The sequence below is a fragment of the Dipodomys merriami genome, unplaced genomic scaffold, assembly GCF_024711535.1.
Source record: "Dipodomys merriami isolate MVZ:Mamm:240054 unplaced genomic scaffold, mDipMer1.0.p SCAF_2, whole genome shotgun sequence".
NCBI lineage: Eukaryota > Metazoa > Chordata > Mammalia > Rodentia > Heteromyidae > Dipodomys > Dipodomys merriami.
This window is the reverse complement of record NW_027203381.1, coordinates 73,865,776-73,885,248: the sequence shown is the minus strand read 5'-3', so window position 1 is coordinate 73,885,248 and position 19,473 is coordinate 73,865,776. Positions and strand designations below refer to the sequence as shown.

General features: G+C 41.5%; 1 protein-coding gene across 2 annotated transcripts in view; it reads right to left on the bottom strand.

The window, feature by feature from the left end:
• The window catches only part of Hgd (homogentisate 1,2-dioxygenase), a 48,699-nt gene that overhangs the window by 5,026 nt on the left and 24,200 nt on the right, over positions 1-19,473 (bottom strand). Inside the window, exons 5-12 of one of the 2 annotated variants that reach the window (XM_070030131.1) lie at positions 13,518-13,577; positions 11,717-11,808; positions 10,606-10,640; positions 9,733-9,812; positions 9,043-9,142; positions 7,164-7,288; positions 3,583-3,687; positions 1,218-1,344 (exon numbers count right to left, since the gene is read on the bottom strand). In XM_070030131.1, the coding sequence (XP_069886232.1) occupies positions 1,218-1,344; positions 3,583-3,687; positions 7,164-7,288; positions 9,043-9,142; positions 9,733-9,812; positions 10,606-10,640; positions 11,717-11,808; positions 13,518-13,577 (724 nt within the window). The remainder of the gene's footprint in view (positions 1-1,217; positions 1,345-3,582; positions 3,688-7,163; positions 7,289-9,042; positions 9,143-9,732; positions 9,813-10,605; positions 10,641-11,716; positions 11,809-13,517; positions 13,578-19,473) is intronic. The other variant, XM_070030132.1, reaches the window with a different exon arrangement.

The following is a 19,473-nucleotide window of genomic DNA, read 5'->3' as shown; positions in this document are numbered from 1 at the left end:
ATCACAACATGTAGCAGAAATAGGGAAAGAGAAGCAAATGGAAGCATAAAGTGTACATTTTAAAAACAGTTGTGCTCATGACTTAAGTTTGCTGTCACATTCCCCACTGCAGAATGCGTCCTCATGGTCACCTTCATGGCTTAATTTGAAGAAGAGAGCAAGATGGAATTTGGCTTTGATCTGAATATGAATTCGGGTAGCAATGAGATTGGTGATAACATTTCTACATCACTTTCCTTATTTCAAAGGATAGTGGGAGGGTAAACCTCGCCTTTCTGATTAAAGCTGAGACTCCTTGACTAAGGTGCATTCAAAAGACTGCAGGCAATATGTCTACAGAAATAACTTCTCACTTCTCTTTTAAAGTCACATCAAAATAGTAGGAATTTTTGAGTATTGGTAAAGCAAGACTTTTTTTTTTTTTTTTGCAGGGGAAGTGCAGGTCCCAGGGCTTGAACTCAGGGCCTCTTTGTTCCTGAGCTTTTGTACTCAAGGGTAGTACTCTATCACTTGAACCACAGATCTACTTCCAGCTTTTTGGTGGTTAATTGGACATAAGAGTCTCATGGACATTTCCTGTTCGGGCTGGCTTGTAACTGTGATCCACTTTCTGAGTAGCTAGGATTATAGACATGAGCCAATGGTGGCCATCAATAGGTGAGATTTTTAAAGAACTTGTACCAGGACATAAAACTGGCCAATAACCATAAGCCACGTCACCATATTATTAATTAAATAAAAGGAGTACATTTTTAGGTCCTATTGTAGTCAACAAATGCTCTGTAGAACTTCCTTCTAGAATAGTCTGTCCTCTAATACATACTTAAATCTGCTTTGTCCTTTCAAAGTAATGGGAGAAAATACCTTTTGTTGGCTATTGAACTATACTCAGAGAATGAGCTTTCCCCAAACCATGCACTAACAACCATCAAAAGAAAGACCTGAAATGTACAGAAACTCCTTGCTTCATACTTACCAGCCTTTCTGCCTTTCTTTAGGGACAGAGGAATGGAGATATAGGTTTAGATTCAATGCCCCAGTACCATCCCTGCAGACATTTTGGTTTTAAAGTAGCTTAAAGTGAGGGCAGTAGAAATAATACTTTCAGGGTTCAGAATGCAGGCTGTATATTTAGAAAAAAACAGAACTTATTTCCAATGCACAGTGCTTACTGTATGCCACTGTTTCCAATGTGCCCTGGTGAAAGAGGGACTTACTATGGTAATAAGGAGGCCTGAAGGTTTTATCGGCCACCCCCCATCGAGGTGGGAAGATGACAAAGTCAGCAATGGCCACTCCAGGACGCATAGACTTGGCAGTCAGCACCGTGAAAATGGAGGGGTCCTGTGAATGCACAAGAGAGACTCAGTGTAAGTGCAAGGGAGGTAGGTGGATCATGGCACACGTGTCACCCTCACATGGAGGTTTTTTCAAGTGATGGTCTGAATTCTGATCAAATGACAGGTCAGCCGCCTTCTAAGGAAGGTGGGGTAAGTATTCATCTGACTGTCTCCTTGTGTGTGTGAGGCAAAATAAATTCACACCAGCTAAGAGGGTTGGTTCTGAGTTGCTTCATCACGTCGCCAAACCCATACTACAGGCACCCAACTATCCCAGGGCTCTGAGAGCCAAGGCGCCTGCTTTCTAACCTCAGAACAGCACAGCAGGAATTCCTGGTAGAAAGAATCCTCCCTTCTCCCCTCCCCAAATCAGGTAAAACAGAAATAAAACAGCATCTAGAACTAGGTGAAGATGTAGACCTACTTCTCTTTGGAGAATGGATCTGAACTATATCATTTACATCACTAGTTTTGGTGTGTAGTATGGAGGGGTTGTGTAGGTTAAGAAACAATATTATACTTTTAAAAGAACTTTAGATTCCTTCAGTGGAAAGATTGATTTAACTGACATCAAATACAATGTTGCCTTCGGATGCCATGCTAATTATGTGGGCACTTAAAGATGATTGGATCTTTTCTTCCCTCATCTTTTAGACTTAATGAAGAAGAGAAGAAAGTGATTATTCCTACCTGAAAGAACCAAGGAAGGATTCAAAGAGGAGATGTTAGGTAAGCTAAGTCTTAAAGAATGAACAGAAGAAAGGAGAATGGAAGAAAGCAAAAAAGAGATGAGAGAAAGAGAAGAAAGAAAAAGGCGTTTTATCATGGAACATGGGAAAGACATCAAAATTCACTGAGATTTTGTTAGGAGAGAAGGTTAAAACCTAGCATCTATATTGACAGAAGGAAGAGGGGCAAGATGTGGTGTTGTAAAATGAGCCTGGACCAGATGGTAAAGAGCATCAAATACCACGCTTCAGAGCTCAGACTTAATCCTAAACCACAAGGAACCTTTTGAGGGCTTCTTAATGTAGTAGTGGACTGATCAGATCTGTGTTTGGGGAAGAAAACTATAGCATCAGTACAGAGAAGACTGCACCTGTATAAATTCAGATGAGAAAAAATATCAGTCCTTATTGCTGGGAGATTTAATATTTCTCTATCTGTTATGGGAAATGGTCTGAAACTATTGAAAGAAGGGAAAGGTAGTAGGGCTGAAATAAACCTTTATCAGTGTCTCATGATACTTTCTCGTGTTGTTTTGGGCTTGGTGTCTTGATTTTCTTTTCCCCTTTGGTTTTATTAAGAGTTGTGGTTGTTCAGAAAGGTAGTTTTGTCCCCCCTAGAGATAAGCTGAATTGGCTCCAAGTAATCCTTCTGCCTCTGATTCTCTGGCTCTTACCCTAATTATCTCCCAGCTTGTGGGTTAAGTTAATCTATTATGAACTAAGCTGCAAAAGTAAAGATCCCCCAGGATCTCAGAACTAGCCCTTTATCAAGAATGTGGGGCACTGGGGGCCAGCATTGTAGACCAGGGACCTGTTTGTGGCCCTGTAATTGACTGAAAAATATGAGCAAGTCTGTACACTAGGGTTTCTTTGGTTCATGTTCAAACACTAAACATCACTGGGAACTTTAGAAGAGGGCTTTTTCCTCCATCACTGCCAACCCCAGCCAAGCAGAGGAACTTAGATAGGTGGCCACAGCAAGTGTCAACTTCTGAGCATTGGGAGAAAGATAGAGACTTTTCCATTTCCATAAATGATCTTTTCTCCTGGCTCTGGCCATGAATACTAGCAGTTAGCTAGTGTGTGTGTGTGTGTGTGTGTGTGTGTGTGTGTGTGTGTGTGTGTGTGTGTGTGTGTGTGTGTGTGTGTGTGTGTGTGTGTGTGTGTGTGTGTGTGTGTGTGTGTGTGTGTGTGTGTGTGTGAGAGAGAGAGAGAGAGAGAGAGAGACAGACAGACAGAGAGACAGAGAGACAGAGAGAAAGAGAGAGAGAGAGAGAGAGTTTACCCATCTATGGGAGTTATTATGGTTATTCTTACAGAACTAAGCTGATTTCATGAATGCATGTTGAGTATCTGACCTTGCTTCCTCATCAGCTGTTATTTATTCCTTTGCCAAGGGACAAATACCTATATCTAGGCCTTCCAAGGGTGATTTTGGAAGTGTCAGATCTGTGAATGATACAGTCAACTGTGGATCCCTTCCACCAAAGTGTGCCTCATCCTGGGGATCTTACCGCATGGTCAAAGGCCACTGCGTTGATGACCATGAAATTGTCCAGGTTGTACTTGTAGGGCGTGTAGTTCCCATGCCAGGCCACAACATTGAACGGGGAGACATCCTAATCACAAAAGGTAGGAAAAGAAGATGATCCTGGTATGTAATGTTTTCATAGCTGTCATCCTACAATATGTACTAGTATAACTCTCTTTTAATTTGATATTAATGTAAACTTCATTATAGCCTTGTTTAGGAGAGTATAACTCTTTTCTAAAAAATAAATGTATCCCATGTAGGGATGGGAAGGTAGCTCAGTGGTAGAGTGCTTGTCTTGCATGCATGAGGCCCTGGGTTCAATTCCTCAGCACCACATAAACAGAAAAAGCAGGAAGTGGCGCTGTGGCTCTAGTGGTAGAGTGTTAGACTTGAGCTGAAGAGCTGAGGGACAGCGCCCAGGCCCAGAGTTCAAGCCCCATGACTGACAAAAATAAAAAAAAAATAAAAAAGAATTCACTATGTAGCTCAGGCTGAACATATATGATCCTCCTACCTCTACTTCCTGGATGCTGGCATTGTACCATCATATCTGACCAGAAAAGTATAGCTCTTTTTTTTCCTTTTTCTTTTTACTTGTGCTAGTCCTAGGACTTGAAATTCAGGGCTTTGGGGTGCTGTCCCTGAGCTTCTTTTGACCAAGGCTTCTGGCTTTTTCTGTGTATGTGGGTACTGAAGAATCAAATCCAGGTCTTCATGCATGCTACCACTAAGCCACATTCCCAGTCCATCTCTGAGCTTTTTGCTCAAGGCTAGCACTCTTCCACTTGAGCAATACCTTAATTCCTATCTTTTTGGAGGTTAATAGGACATAAGAATTTCATAGACTTTTTCCTGCCTGGAATGGCTGAGAATCACAATTCTCAGATGTCAGCCTCACAATTCTCAGATGTAGTTAGGATGACAGGCGTGAGCCACCTGAATCATTATGAGGTTGCTTCTCCCAGGTTTTAGCCTCAGATCTATTTTTCCATAAGCTGTAGCTGCCTTTGATACATGTGCTGCAGAAGCATAGCACATTCATTAAGCAGTGCTTTCAACAACTTTTCACATAGCTGCGGGAACCTGTGGGTGCCACCAATTCTCAAACAATCAGGATTATTCTTTTCTGGGGCAGCAGGCATTTGCTATGACAATTCCCTAGGTTGTTGTAGCTTAAAAGTGCCTGATGAGTAGACTTCTACGAGTTCCAGTCCCAGGAATGTGCTATTTCAGAGTGATCCTAAGGTGTTTCATGGTCCTTGGAGTGGGAGGGGGTTGGGTGGGAAGGCTTTGTGTTCTACTATTGAAAGGTGATCCTCACTACTGCCAGGATCTATCTGAAAAAGAAGATACAACTCAAGGTTCTCAAGTCTTTAGTAAACAGACTCTTAACCAAGGTATAGTTAGGGCTAAGTGGAATGATTTAGAGGTGTTGAAAAAACATCCTCATTCCCAGCAGTGAGATCACATAGCCTTTCTGAGCACTAAGAATCAGGGAGGGAGGCAGGTGTGGCCGCTCATGCCTGCAATCCTAGCTACTCAGGAGGCTGAGACCTGAGGATGTCATTTGAAGCCAGCCCATTCAGGAAAGTTCTTAAGACTCTTATCTCCAATTAATTTCCAGAAGTGGAGCTGTGGCTCAAGTGGTAGAGTGCTAACTTTGAGCACACACACACACACATACACACACACACACACACACACACACACATACACACAAATACCTCAGGGACAGTGCCCAGGTCCTTAGTGAGAGAGAGAGAAAGAGAGAGAGAGAGAGACAGAGACAGAGACAGAGAGACAGAGAGAGACAGACAGACAGAGACAGACAGAGAAAGAGACAGAGAGAGGATAATAAAGGAGGGAAATATTGTTACAGGACTCTAGCAAGAGCCAGAACCACAAAGAAAGGCTTTCTCAGTTGTATGTAATGCGGGTAGATATTGAACAACCAGCTTTCTGGAACAAAAAAGTTCTGATTTATAGTGTTGCCTATTTCCAACATGTAAATATTTTCACCATGACCATATTTGTTTTTAGTTATTTTTCAAATAAGTTCTCACATTTTTATGTAGGTCAACCTGGATCATGATTCTCCTATTTCTAGTTTCTGAGTAGCTGAGATAGCAGGCTTATTCTACCCTGCCCAACCCACTAATTGAGTTTGGGGTGAGGGAGTGTCTCATCAACATTTTACCCAGGCTGGTCTTAAACTATAATCCTCTAGATCACCACCTCCAAAGTAGCTGGATTCCAGGAGTAAGCCACTGCACATAGCCTCTTTATTATGATCATTTTGAGCTACCAATGTGATGTTATAGAACATACCAGCTTTTGTGGTTGGCACCTCTTGGACTGCCCACCAGGAGCCAGGCCTTGCCAGAAACACAGTCTTGGAAAGGGAGGAAGCAGGGAAGACATATTCTACATGTTTTCCTCCTGCTCCCAATTTTCTGTGGAGCAAACTCAACAAAGTCCAGTAGACTAAGGAGCTTAGGTAAAAGTGCCCAGGGAGACCAGCCTCATAGGCTCATATTTTGACAGAGAAGAGGAAGTGGACAAAGGCCACACATAGAGAATAACATGGACCCAGGAAAGTAGAAAAACCATTCAGGAGGACCTGCTACTACTTCTAGATTAGTGGCTTACATGTATCTCAAGTGTAGGTCAAAATGATCTGGGAAATGGGATCGTGCTTAGAATGAATTCAGGTTTCCACCTCTTATCCCTGGAGGTTATCCTCTTGCTGGGCTGGAATATTCCTAAGGATCTGACACAAGCTTTACTGAGGGGTTCTGACACAAATGGTCCCTGAACTACTGTGGAGAACCCTCACCCTGAGAATATGAGGGTGATAATGTGTCTGCTTCAGGGACTAATTTAAGTGCCAAACTGGTTGACCTCTGTTGGTTGGAATGACCTCTAGGTAGGACAAATGTAAGCTGTGAAAAAGTAGAATGAACAAAATCAAATGAACAAATAATGATAACGGGTTCTTTTTTAGCTTACCATAACATATTAACATAGTAAGTAATAATCCATAGTAATATATGTTTTGTTATCCTTTTATTATCTGGATCTTTATGTCCTGATTTGAGGAGGCTAGAAATATAAAACAAGCAAAACTAATTGACAGAGTTCTATCTATTTTGTATCAACCATTACTTGTGTTTAAAATAGGGTGATCATTGAGGAATCAGTCTTGGTTGATTTCCTTAACTCATTTTCCCTTCCTCAATCAATTATTCTGCCTGTATATTTATTAAATGACTATAGAGATCTACTTATTGCTAGGGTTTTCATTGCTAGATGACTGAGAAGAACATAACTTGGGAGCAGACAGAGAGGGGTTTGAATTCTGATCCTACCACTTAATAGGAAGTGGGTACATAATTTAGCAAAACCTGGCTTGCTTTCATGACCTTGAATAAGGCAAATAATATCCTAACTGTAGTACCTTAGTGGTATTACAAGGTGCATGTAAAGTACCCAACACTGGCCTTCACCAAGTGCTCATAAACTATTCATTCCTCCCCCTTGCTACCAACCCTCTCATCTTACCTGTTTGGCAGCAAACAGCTTGCCTTGGTATTTATTAATCACAGTGTAACCACCTGGTACTTGACGATCTTCATACCAGGCAACAGGTATCAAGAAATCACGAGGATTGGCCAAACCATTAGCTCCTAGAACACAGTAACCCCAATCCCATTTAGACCTTTCTGAAATAACACAGGAAAAATGCCTACAAAAAGAAAGGCCTCCTTCGGTGTCAAAAGCTACAAAATGGCCTTTATTGGGCAAAGATTCACTGGATTCACAGTGAGATACCTTTCTAGGATGACCAAAGGAATTTAGATTGGAAATATATATATATATATATATATATATATATATATATATATATATATGATCATTATCAAACCTAGAGCTGCTGGTTCATTCCTGTATTCTTAACTACTCAGGAAGCTGAGATCTGAGGATTATGATTCAAAGCCAGCCTGGGCAGAAAAGTCCAGGAGACTCTTACTCTCAATTCAACAGCAATAAGCCCAAAGTAGAGGTGTGGTTTAAATGGTGAAGCAGAAAAAAAGCCAAGTGAAAACACAAGGTCCTAAATTTAAGCCCTAAGTTTAAGCCCCAGTACGGAGCAGCCTGAAAAACTATTTGCTCAGCTAAAATAATAAATAAATAAAAAATAAACCTCTCTGCCCCACAGGGAGAAAAGTATTTAGGACTTGCCTATTTAGCCCTGCTTAGGAATGAGAGTATTCTCTCTAGAGAAAGAAAATAAATTGAAAGACCAAATACAAAAGGCCCAAGTGCAAAAAACATAATTTAACTCTGAGATGAGAGACCTGGAAAGTGTTTTATCATTTCCAGTTCCTGGGGTTACAAAAAAACCCCAGCTGCTTGGTAAATTATATATATTTTCCAGAGGGTGCTTGTTCCATGGAACCTAGAGGCTCTGCTGCCTGCAGAGCAGCAGGAAGCCAGAGCGAAGTTGGAAGAGTGGGTGGTGAGCAGGATGACAGACGGCCCACCAGGCCTCCAGCTGCCTCTCTGCCGCCTCCCACCTTCCTCTGCATATTTGGATCCCCCAGGGGAGTGACCAGAAGGCACATGCTGGTCTGTCCCTGTTTTGCTCTAAAAAGCTGTTGACAAGGAAGGAAGAACTAAGAGATAGGGCCAGAGATGAAACCAAGGGCAAGTTTCCCAGCTCTCCTTGCGCTCCAAGGGAGATCTGAGAACAACTGCTCTCACTCACACCTTCACTTCCTTCCTGTGTCTCCTGCCTCTGCTGCCAGGAGAGTAGGAGACCTTGATTCACCTTTGGAAGCTTGAGTCTGCCTCTTAGGACTGTGTTTTCTAGTTCTTCTAGATCACCTTCTTTATTGTTAAGTGTGGGGGTTTTGTAGTGTGTGCAGTGGGCAGGTGAGGTACTTAGTCTATGTGTCATCCAGTCACTCCCCCTTTCCATTGGATTAGAGCCCTACCCAATTCTCCTACTTTACTGTCTGCACACAACCCATTCATGTAAGAAAACAGTTATTCTTGTATACTTTGGCTTAAGCTTTCCCCTTTTCTCTTTACTTCTTTGGAGATTAGTCAAGTCTCATCTCTTCTTGGAAGCTATTCCTGATGACACTATCCCACAGTCATCCAAGCCTTTACATTCTCTGCAGTGTTGTGGTATAACCAGAAACCTACTCTATATTGTTTTACATCACCAATAGTATAATTTATATTCTAGAGAGAAGTTCATGATGTTTCGATTTGGGCCATATTCTACAGGAAGATACTAGATCTGGAGAAGCTGACTGAAGAGGGAAGTTGAAATTTGAGCAAGATAGTGAGGGAGAAGTGTGTTTAGCTTTCATGCAATGATCCATGTTCTAGATCTTAAGTGAGGCCTAGAGGCTTGGAGTGGAAGATTTACCAATAGGTCCCAGGTCAGGTAATTCAAAGTGGACACCATAGACCTCCAGGATGTAGCCCCTGGTCTCCTCGAAGACATCTATGCTGAAGCGCATTCCCCTCTGGAATGGATGGAGATACAGGTATACCATCTTAAATCATACTTGCAGTTCTAAGCTGCCCCAGAGCCACAGTCAGTCCCAAATGCAAAAGTAAAGCTGTAGTTTCTTGAAGCATGATTGAGAGGCAACCAGGTCAAAGATTTATGAAAAAGAAAACATTAGAAGTTTAATCACATATGTGACTCAAGCTATTAGTGGTCTAAGTTCTTTCTGGGTCCAGAGATAACAACAGCCCCCATTCACCTAATCATAAAAGAAAAGACAACCTTCTGCCCCCAAATGAAAACCAAAACCCTTTTCTACTTCCTACCGTCAACCCAGTCTTATGCAGAATGGGGGAGGAGAATGCAAACATTTAGGAGAATGTACTGATCAACACTCTTTTCTTTGTGATTGTGTGCTGTATTAAAACGAAGTTGAATGCAGCCTGCTTCCCCTTCAGCACATATAGCCTTCTGTATAACTCGTACTCCTCCTTGCTGCCCAGACATGACAGAGAGGCATTTCAGAGTTGGAAATAGCAGTAGCTGAAACATCTGATTGCTCCCAAATTAGGGAGAGGCAGGGAAGAGAGGGGGCACATTACCAACCTGAATGACGCAGATCTCATTGGGCTCCACAAGGATCTTGCCAAACTCGGTGTAAATGAGAAGCTTCCCTTTCTGGGGAACTGACAAAAAAAGACAGGGCAGTGGTGAGCAGCCCTTTTCATGTGAGAACCATTTCATGCAGGCTTAGGGCCATACTTGCTTTTTATTTCAAATGAAAAAGAACATTAGTTTATCTCATGGGGGGAAATGTATGTTCTGACCATTTCAGTGAGCTACTAAGATGACATAGAACGATTTTTAAATGCTTCAAAATGATTCTCCTGTTTTTAGTTGTCATGTTAGCAATGTACGTGTATATGCACATCTTTGTGAACTGACCACGCTGCCCCAAATGCAGCCACAGAAATAGAATGGAAAAGTACTCAATTCTGACAATTTTAGCAGGAGGTTGGCATTTGAATGTCTAAGGTTTATGTCAAAATAGCAATAGTAAAACCACTAAATGGAATAGAAAGATTCAAATAGTGTCTGACAGATCTTACATTTTAGATGGTCTCATGAAAATTTGTAAATGCTATTATCAAGGACAAATGGGTTTCTCTTGGGTGAATCTGAAGGCGAATGGAGTACTTCTAATAAATTAGTTACATGTTGGTGTCACTCTTTATTTTCCCCATCAGAAAGGCTCGGAAGAGATGGGGAAAAAATGGAAGACCAGGAAATAGAGTAGGGACTTGGAAGTGTGCTAGGAATCTTTTCCAGATAATCAGTGGCCTCTAGACCTCAGTCAATAGATTGCACTAAATTAAATAAACCAGGTTGGAGAATAAACATAAACAATGCATAGAAAGTTAGAATGCATCTTGGATTCCAAGATTAACAATGACAGAGTTTTAAATCATTAGAACTTACCAATCAGGAAGTCCCCATCTGAATTGTAAAAGCATCTGAAACATACAAAATACTTCCTGTGACTTTTCAGTTTTAATATTATCTATACCTATTGATTCATTCTCCAAATTAGTGCCAACTGTGTACAAGGTGCAGGATATAAAATGGTGAACAGAAGCTCTATGTAGAGCTTAGAGTATCATAGACAGCCAGAGAGCAAACAAATACAATAACAGAAGACTATTATCACAATCTATAATGACACAATGAAGGCCAGGAGATTGAAAGAATAGGAAAGTGTGCTAGTGTGGGAGGTAACAATGACTTCCTTGAAGATTGGATGCTTAACAAGAGATCTGAAGGTCTTATCTAGGCAAGAGGAGAGAATATTCCAGGCATAGGGTCCTCACATGCTCTGAGGTAAGAAGGCCTGTGGCAAGTTGAGAGAAATGAATGAAGGACAGAGTGGCTTGAGTAGAGAGAGGGGCAGTGGCCTGACATGAAGCTGGACCCAAAGGAAGGTGTCCAGTGCATTGTCATAGAGCTGTGATCCTGACCTTTGATTCATGTGATCTTGACCTTGACCCAGTTCATTTAGCTAGCAAGATTAGAGTTCAGCTTTGAGTACAACAATGTGGTCCCAGAGGTTGTGTGCAAAGCTGCTATGCTAAGTCTTCTTTCCAAAGAAAAAAAAATTAATTGAAGTAAAGCCAGTATATAAACTTGTCTGCCCAGAGACATTAAGCTTACACAGAGCTATTATCTGAAGCCACATTGTCAGCTTGACCTGCCACTAACATGCAGCATGACTTTAAATTCAACAATAACCCTGGGAACCTTAGATATTAAGCATATTGTGACCCAAACCAATCTAAAACCTCTTGAACTACTCCATTTAAGGACCCCATACTCCCTTTTCTGTTTACATAGTTAAGTGGCACTTACGCCACTAGAGTCAGTTAAAATGAAATGCTTGTTTGTTGTCACTAGCAATAAATACTCTGAGAGATAAAATAATATTAAAAACAATGTTGGTATATCTGTTACTTTGTGGGAGTGAGAACTGGCCTTTATGCTCTGGCTACCAGCCCTAGAAGTGGAGATGTCTTGTCTCAGGCTCTGAGCTACTTACTTGTTCTCCATGGAGATGTTGCATAGAAAAATGTGGACAGCAAGCCCATTGTTAGATCTAATATCTCCAGCTCCACACAAGGTATGCAGGCCCTGGGAAAGGGAGGAGAGAGTGAATACCAGTAAGACCTAGAAGACAAACGAAGATGGGTCCTTTCTCTGGCACTTGGGGATCAGGAGGCAAATTTTTACCTGGGAGACCAGTGGAGCATTTGGGATCGAGGCTATCTCAGAGTAGCCTGGATCACTGACTTATGCTTGGTAAGTGTGGCTCACCCTAGTTGCCAGCTGTAGCCCAAATCTAGGTGTCTTAATGGCTATGTCAGATGAATTCACACAGTATGAAGTCATTCTTTTTAATGAACTCAAAAGCGACATTTTATCATTTGGGGGCTTAGGATCAAGATGGAGGAGATGTTCTGTGATAGAGTCAAGGAGGATGCAGTATCGAGAGCCAGTTAGTGCCCCCTCAAATACCCCTACCCTGTGTGCAGCCCTCTGCAGCGGAGGCTAGCCCCACCTGGCTAGAGCAGGGTGGAGGAACACATTGTAACTGACGGTGGTTCTGTCTGATAGGTGACCAGAGGATCCGCAAGGCAAGAGGCCTATGCTGTGGGGCCTGGTCAAAACAGTGCTCGGTTTGCTTCTTAGGAAGTGAACTATGGAAATTCTCACAGGAGGGAGAAATTTGCATTTTATATTTTGTATTTTAATTCAGTGTACAAGATTGGCTCTTGTAAAATTTGCACAGTTTGGAGCACTTAATAAACATAATGACTTCAAAATGATGTTCATAATTTGGCCTGTGCCTGGACAACTAGACTGTCTGAGTAAGCCATGAGCCAAAATACACACACACACAAACACCTCCCCCTCCCCACACCATACATGCAGACTGGCCTCTTTGAACCTCACCTTCTATTCTGATAGTGGCCTTTCCCTTAACTCACACATGCCCAGTACTCCCAGCAGTAACTACCTGTAACTACCAGGTAGAGCTGCCAGTAAGCATGGTACAAATCAGAGTTGCCATCTGGTATCCATTTCAGGGGGCTCATGAAACTTGGGGGGGAGGAAGACCTTTTTATACTTATTTTAGTAATCTTGGAGTAAAATTTATCATTTCCTTCAATTATTCTGAATGAAAGCAGAAAACTACAGCAGCAGTACAAACACCCATGATCGTTCTAACCACAGTATGGTTGTTACAGGTATCTCAAAATACCATTTATGTCTATACCATAAAATACCATTTATGACTATACCATAGTTACTAGGTTTTTTTCCCCCCCAGAGATCTTACAATTTAGCACATTAGTAAGGAAGAATATATACGGTTACAAACCAAACACAATCTCTTTTTTAGGAAAGAATATTTTTATCATTGTCTTTCAGCATAGTTAATTTCTCTGTAATTTAATGTCACTTCTTTTACACATGTAAAAACACAGGTGTCACCAGACTATCAGAAAGGAGAAAAAAAAAAGATTGAGAGACCTGTTTTAGAAAGAAAAATAAAAAAGGGTTTAGGTCAGAAAAACGATCATTTTCCACTGGCTTTTGTGTGTGTGTGTGTGTGTGTGGTTACATAGCTTGTGGTGCCCTTTGTGTCGAGAGCCATATGGTGCCTATACATAGGCCATCCATCCCTTGGCCAGTCCCCATGATGTAGGCAGGTGGCTTTGCCGCTACCGCCTGCCCATAACGCTGCTTCTGTTTGGCATTCAGCCTGCAGCAGGTTAGATCACTCACCGCAGCAGAGGGGAAGGTGGGCAGGAGAGGTGCAGAGAATATTGACTTACCCTCACAAAGTCCACTTTTTTCTGAGATGCTTTTGGAGTCTCAAATGGTTTCCATCTAAGCTGGAAAAAAAAAGTAAACATCCAGGAAAATTACTTCCCCCGGGGGAAACCATTGGCTTTCTAAAGAAATAGCATCAATTACCTGGGAGAAGAAAAGGACAGTTGCTCTCTCTGTGAGACTCTTGACTACTGTGATTTTGTTATTGTAGAGTTAATGATTATCTATCATTTCCTTAAAGGGGCTCTGTTGGTGTGCATGTGCATGTGTTGTGTGTGCATGTGTGTATGTGTGTATTTTAATCTACACAGGTATACATTGCCTTTGTTCCTAAGCACTTTCAATTATAAAAATGAAGAGACATTATTGCTTCCTCTTTCAGCAGCTATTTGATTCTTTTCACATTTTACTCTGGCACATCAGTGAGTTTTGACTGATGCTGCTTTTCATGCTATTTATAACTGGCTCCCTTTCCTGCACGCCAGCCTTTCTGTGTGGGCTACTGACACTGCAGGGGAAGATTCTACTGTGATTTCCAGCCCCTGATGATTTGAATGATTTCTTTAAGAGAGAGGAAAAGCACCCAGCTGAGACTGGATTTGGTAAATGCAGGACCAGGATCACGCTTTGTTTCACCAAACCCTGCATCTGTCTCCAGGCTGCCTGGTTTAAATCACAATAATCTTTAATTCAATGATGAATTGATCTAAGGAAGTAGGGAAAGAAACTAGCAGGTTCAAGCCCTGTTCCCAGTGTCAGCCCAACACTTACCAATCACCCTGGCAGTGGGCTTGACCCAGTCAAGCTAGTGGCTGATATGCCCAGCAGTTCCAAGTCATATCTCATGGGGTGACCTACACCCTAGGGCTGGCTCCATTGGCCACAGTGCCTAGTAAAGGCAGGCTGGGCCTTCTCCTCGTCTTCCTACACTGACCCCTGCCTTCCCCCCTCCATCCCCACCCCAGGTTCTGGGCTCAACTCATTCTGCTATTTCAGAAGGGCAGGCAGATGGGACAGGAAGCAGCAAATGTGCTGGGACTGTTCTGCATCTCTGACATGCAGTCAGATAGCATTTCTTAAAAACAAAGCAAAAGACATCTCATTCTAAGACTGCTCACAAAGAAGGCAAAAGGAAAGATTAATGTAATCACACTTTGGAAAGGACACACTAGGGACTGTGAGGGAGAAGGAAAACCTGAGAGGAAGGGTCTACAAAAGGGTGTTTGTTTTTGCTCAGCCTGGGCTTGAACTCAGGGATCCTCCCTCTCACTTGATTTTTTTTGCTCAAGGCTGGCTCTCCACCATTTGAGCCACAACTTCACTTCCAGCTTTTGCTAACTGAAGATAAGAGTCTTTCAGATTTGTCTATTTGTGTATCTGGCTTCAAACCTTGATTCTCAGATCTTAGCCTTCTGAATGGCTAGGATTACAGGCGTGAGCCACTAGCATTCAACACTACTATACATTTAATGCTGGATAATGCTTTGTTGTGAGGGCTGTCCTGTGCCTTGTAATATGTTTAGCGCCACCCTCACCTCTACCCACTATATGCCAGTAGCATTCCTCTAAGTTGTTAAAACCCCAAACACCCTCATATGTGCTCAGTTGTCCCTTGGGGCTCAAATCTCCTGTCACGGAGACATACAGGCCTAGAAAGATACTCTTCTGGGTCTGGGAAGGTGGCTCAGTGGTACAGTGCTTGCCTTGCATGCATAATGTCCTGGGTTTGATTCCTCAGCACCATATAAACAGAAAAAGCTGGAAGTGGTGCTATGGCTCAAGTGGTAGAGCGCTAGCCTTGAGCTGAAGAGCTGAGGGACAGCACCCAGACCCAGAGTTCAAGCCCCATGACTGACAAAAAAGAAAGGAAGAAAGAAAGAAAGAAAGAAAGAAAGAAAGAAAGAAAGAAAGAAAGAAAGGAAGGAAGGAAGGAAGGAAGGAAGGAAGGAAGGAAGGAAGGAAGGAAGAAAGAAAGAAAGAAAGAAAGAAAGAAAGAAAGAAAGAAAGAAAGAAAGAAAGAAAGAAAGATGATACTCTCCTGACCTCAGGAAGGAACCATTGTAGCACTATGTGTATACTGGAGATATGTCATGGTCAGCATATGCTCTACTATGGTGCCAATTCCCTAGCCTAGGCACTGTGGAGTTTTAAGCAATGGTAGGATTTTACTACTAGACAGTACCTGCTGCTGTCCTCTATAGCAGCAATGCAGAGTTCATATATTCAGGAAAATTGCCTGAAGAAAGAGTCATCATTTTAGATTTCCCAATGGAAGAAGCACAGTGGTGGTTACCTTGGCAACCTTTTAGCTCCAACCAGAGATTCTTAACCTTGGTTACCCATGAGAATAACCTGGACAGCCTTGGAAACCAAGACCAAGTTAATTCAGAATCTGTGATGGGAGGGCCAGGCATCAGGATTCTAAACACTCTCTTACTGTGCAGCTAGTTTCAGAACCAGAACATTCATCTCAGAGATTCTGTAATTAGTGCATTTGTGAACCAAGCATCATCATTTAGATGAATCTGCTCAGTCAACCAACAAAGTCACAAACCAGTCAATCAATCTGCTAAATTGTGGTACCTCAGGCCAGATAGGCCAGGGGCAATGTCAATTACCAAATTGCAGGGATGTATAAATTATATAGGCTTACAAAGTTAACAACTATCAGGGATGAAAAATGAAAGATAAAAGAGAAGAAAGACTAAAAAAGAGAGAAAAAAGGCATATCCAGTATCAAATGAATTGCTACCCATGAATATCCATGAACTTCCTAAGTTCAAATACCTATTTGGGATAGAGATAAAGTTCCACCCGGAGAGAAGAGGAGAAAAGATTGTTCTGTGAGTGGGAAAGATGAACCAGAGGAGCTGCTGGGTAAGAGAGGCCTGATGGTTAGTTTTCAAAGTCTTCTGTAGCATGCATCTCTCAGGCTGAAAGAGAGAGAGAGAGAGAGAGAGAGAGAGAGAGAGAGAGAGAGAGAGAGAGAGAGAGAGAGAGAGAGAGAGAGAGAGGGAGGGAGGGAGGGAGGGAGGGAGGGAGGGAGGGAGGGAGGGAGGGAGGGGGAGAGAGAGAGAGAGAGAGAGAGAGAGAGAGAGAGAGAGAGAGAGAGAGAGAGAGAGAAAGAGAGAGAGAGAGAGCTGGAAGTGCCAGATGAAAGGGCAATCTGTGATGGTGGAGAAAGTCTGCCCTCAGCAGGGCCCACATTCCAGATGATGAAAACCTCCAATGCACAATTCCCTTTGAATGACAGCTGGTACAGGGAGAGGAATAATTTGTCTGTTGGGTCTGATGGCAGTAGTTTGTAGGGTCTATATTCAGACTCTACAGGACCTGGATCATAAAGAATAATGACCCAAAGGTAGTTGTGGTGAACTTAGTACCTATACAAGGAAGCCAATTTGATCAGGAATCCTGATGTAAATGTGAAGAGATAGATTTGAGGAGATAGGATAGGATAAGGTGAGCAGGAAGAAATTGCTCATGGTGCTCATGGATCACAAGGTAAAAACATCTCCTGCTAAGGCCAGATGCTCGGCCTAATTATCTATGCACTGTGCAGCAGTAACTCTGCTAGAAGGTCATACTAAAAGAGCAGTGCATTGGGCTGTCCCAGGCTGAACTACTAGTTTCTGCTAGTGCCTTTTGTTCTTATTTGTGTGGTGACTTTGGGCAGCTCCTTTTCTTTGTCTGGACTGTTTTTCTTACAATCTTCACTGGTATTTGTTCTTCATTAGTAACCATAGAGGATAGGAGGACTTCTGACAGAGATAAAGGATGCTTGTTAATTGATATAGTTCTTGGGATGGACTAAATTGTGTCCTCCAAGATTCCTATGAAGATCTAACCTCCAATGTAACTGTTCTGGAGATAGAACTGGTAGGAGGTAATGAAGGTTAAAGGAAATAATAAATGTGTGGCTCTAAACCAATAGAATTGTGGTCACAGAAGAAGGTTAAGAGGTCTCACTCTTTCCACACGCACTCAGGCCATGAGAGGACACAGTGAGAAGTTGCCACTAAAAGCCAAAGAGAGTCCTTCTAGACACAAGCACTACCGGCATCTTGATTTGGGACTTGGATTCTTCAGAACTATGAGAAAATAAGTTCTGCCATTTAAGTCACCTGGTCTGTAGTATTTTGTTATGGCAGTTCAATCAGTATAACATAATCCTACAGCTTTTTTTTTGCTGGTTGTGGGGCTTGAATTCAAGGCCTGGGAGCTATCCTTAAGATTTTTTGCTCAAGGCTAGTGCTCTACCACTTTGAGCTGCAATGTCACTTCCAGCTTTCTGGTGGTTAACTGGAGATAGGAGTCTTGAGGTCTTTCTTGTCTGGTCTGGCTTTGAACCATGATATCCTTAGATCTCAGCCTCCTGAATAGCTAATATTACAGGCATGAGCCACTGGCATCCAGCTTTCTACAGTTCTTTAATAGTTTATGTTATTCATACTTAATACTATTGCTAGGTAGCACCTCCTATATGAAATTTAGTCACTAAATATTTCAAAAACAATGACATCAGTTGTAGTGCTCAAGGTAATATTTTGACTACAGTAGGAATTAATAAACATTTATTGAATGAGTAAATGGAAAAATAAACACAAGGCCCTGAGAATGTTACTTATATTTCTAAGAACAAGAAACAGAAAGCAAGAGTATTTGGAAGTCAGAATGGCAGCTAACAGCTAGGAAATTGACATATGTTTCTGAAAGTCTAAAGACTATTTCTAAAAAATAAATCAGAACCTAAAGGTTCTTCCTATATGTTCTGGATCCATTGTAACATTCTGTCAGCCATTGAGAGAGAAGAGAAATCTCCAAATAGAACTGTAGATTTGTATATTTCTCCTTATCATTGTTTCACATATTTTGCAGTTGTATTCTATAAAATCTACTGCCAAATAAAGTTTTACTTACTAGGAATGAAGTGATAAAAAAATAATTCAAAAAGCATCTTTGAATGTCCAAACTTAGAATTAAAAATTCTTTAGCATGACCAAAGGAGGAAGATAGAGAATTCATAGTAACATTTAATGATCAAGATTCAAAATTCATGTTCAGAGATGAAAAGGAAATATGAAAGAAGTAGCTTTCATATTTCCAAAGTTAGAAGATTTGGGAGCTTATGATTTGTATATCTTTTTCAATATCTCTAAGATTCTTTAATTTACTGAGATTCCATTGAAAATTGCCATAAATTAAAAGAGGCTAGATGACTGCTCTTAACAACCATTGGCCAGCTAAAGGTAGACTTGTCATTAGACATCAGTATCATCACCCAAGAATAATGAAGTAATTAGTAAGTGAAATAGTGATTACAATGTTAACAAGGAATTATTTAGCAGCTATACCTGGGAGAGATGCAGGGGAATTGGTAATGATGACTTTCAGTCCAGGAAGGGAATGAAGTGGTGAAAAAATAAAACAATGACTCACTAAATTATTCAGCAAATCTAGCAGTATGAGAAAAATAGGCAGCATAATTTATGTGGAGAAAACTAATCAGGGTTTTGATTGATTCACTGGAGTTCTTCGAAGTAACAGACAAGAGCACCAATAAAGAGAATCCAAGTCATAAAAATTGATTTAGATTTCCTAAACATGTTCTTGAAACTATAAGAAAGATAAGCCATCATGGATAAAATGTAGATTTCCATTAGCCTTTTCCTTGAATGTAAATCTAAGGGCTTTATATTCATTGCCCAGTGATGTGGTTTAAATGTTATGCTAGTGTACTTTATATTCTTTTAGTGAAATATTTGAAACAAATTATTTATATAGAAAAAAATTGGCTCAGTGTTGTGGAGGTTGCAGTCTAAGACTTAAGAGCCCCATTGCTTTGGATCACTGGAGGGTTGGCACATCATGACAGAAGCAAGTGGCTAGCAAACTATTCACCTCATGATCCAGCAGGTAAAAGAGAAGAGGAGACTGGAACCCTACAGTCTCCCTTTC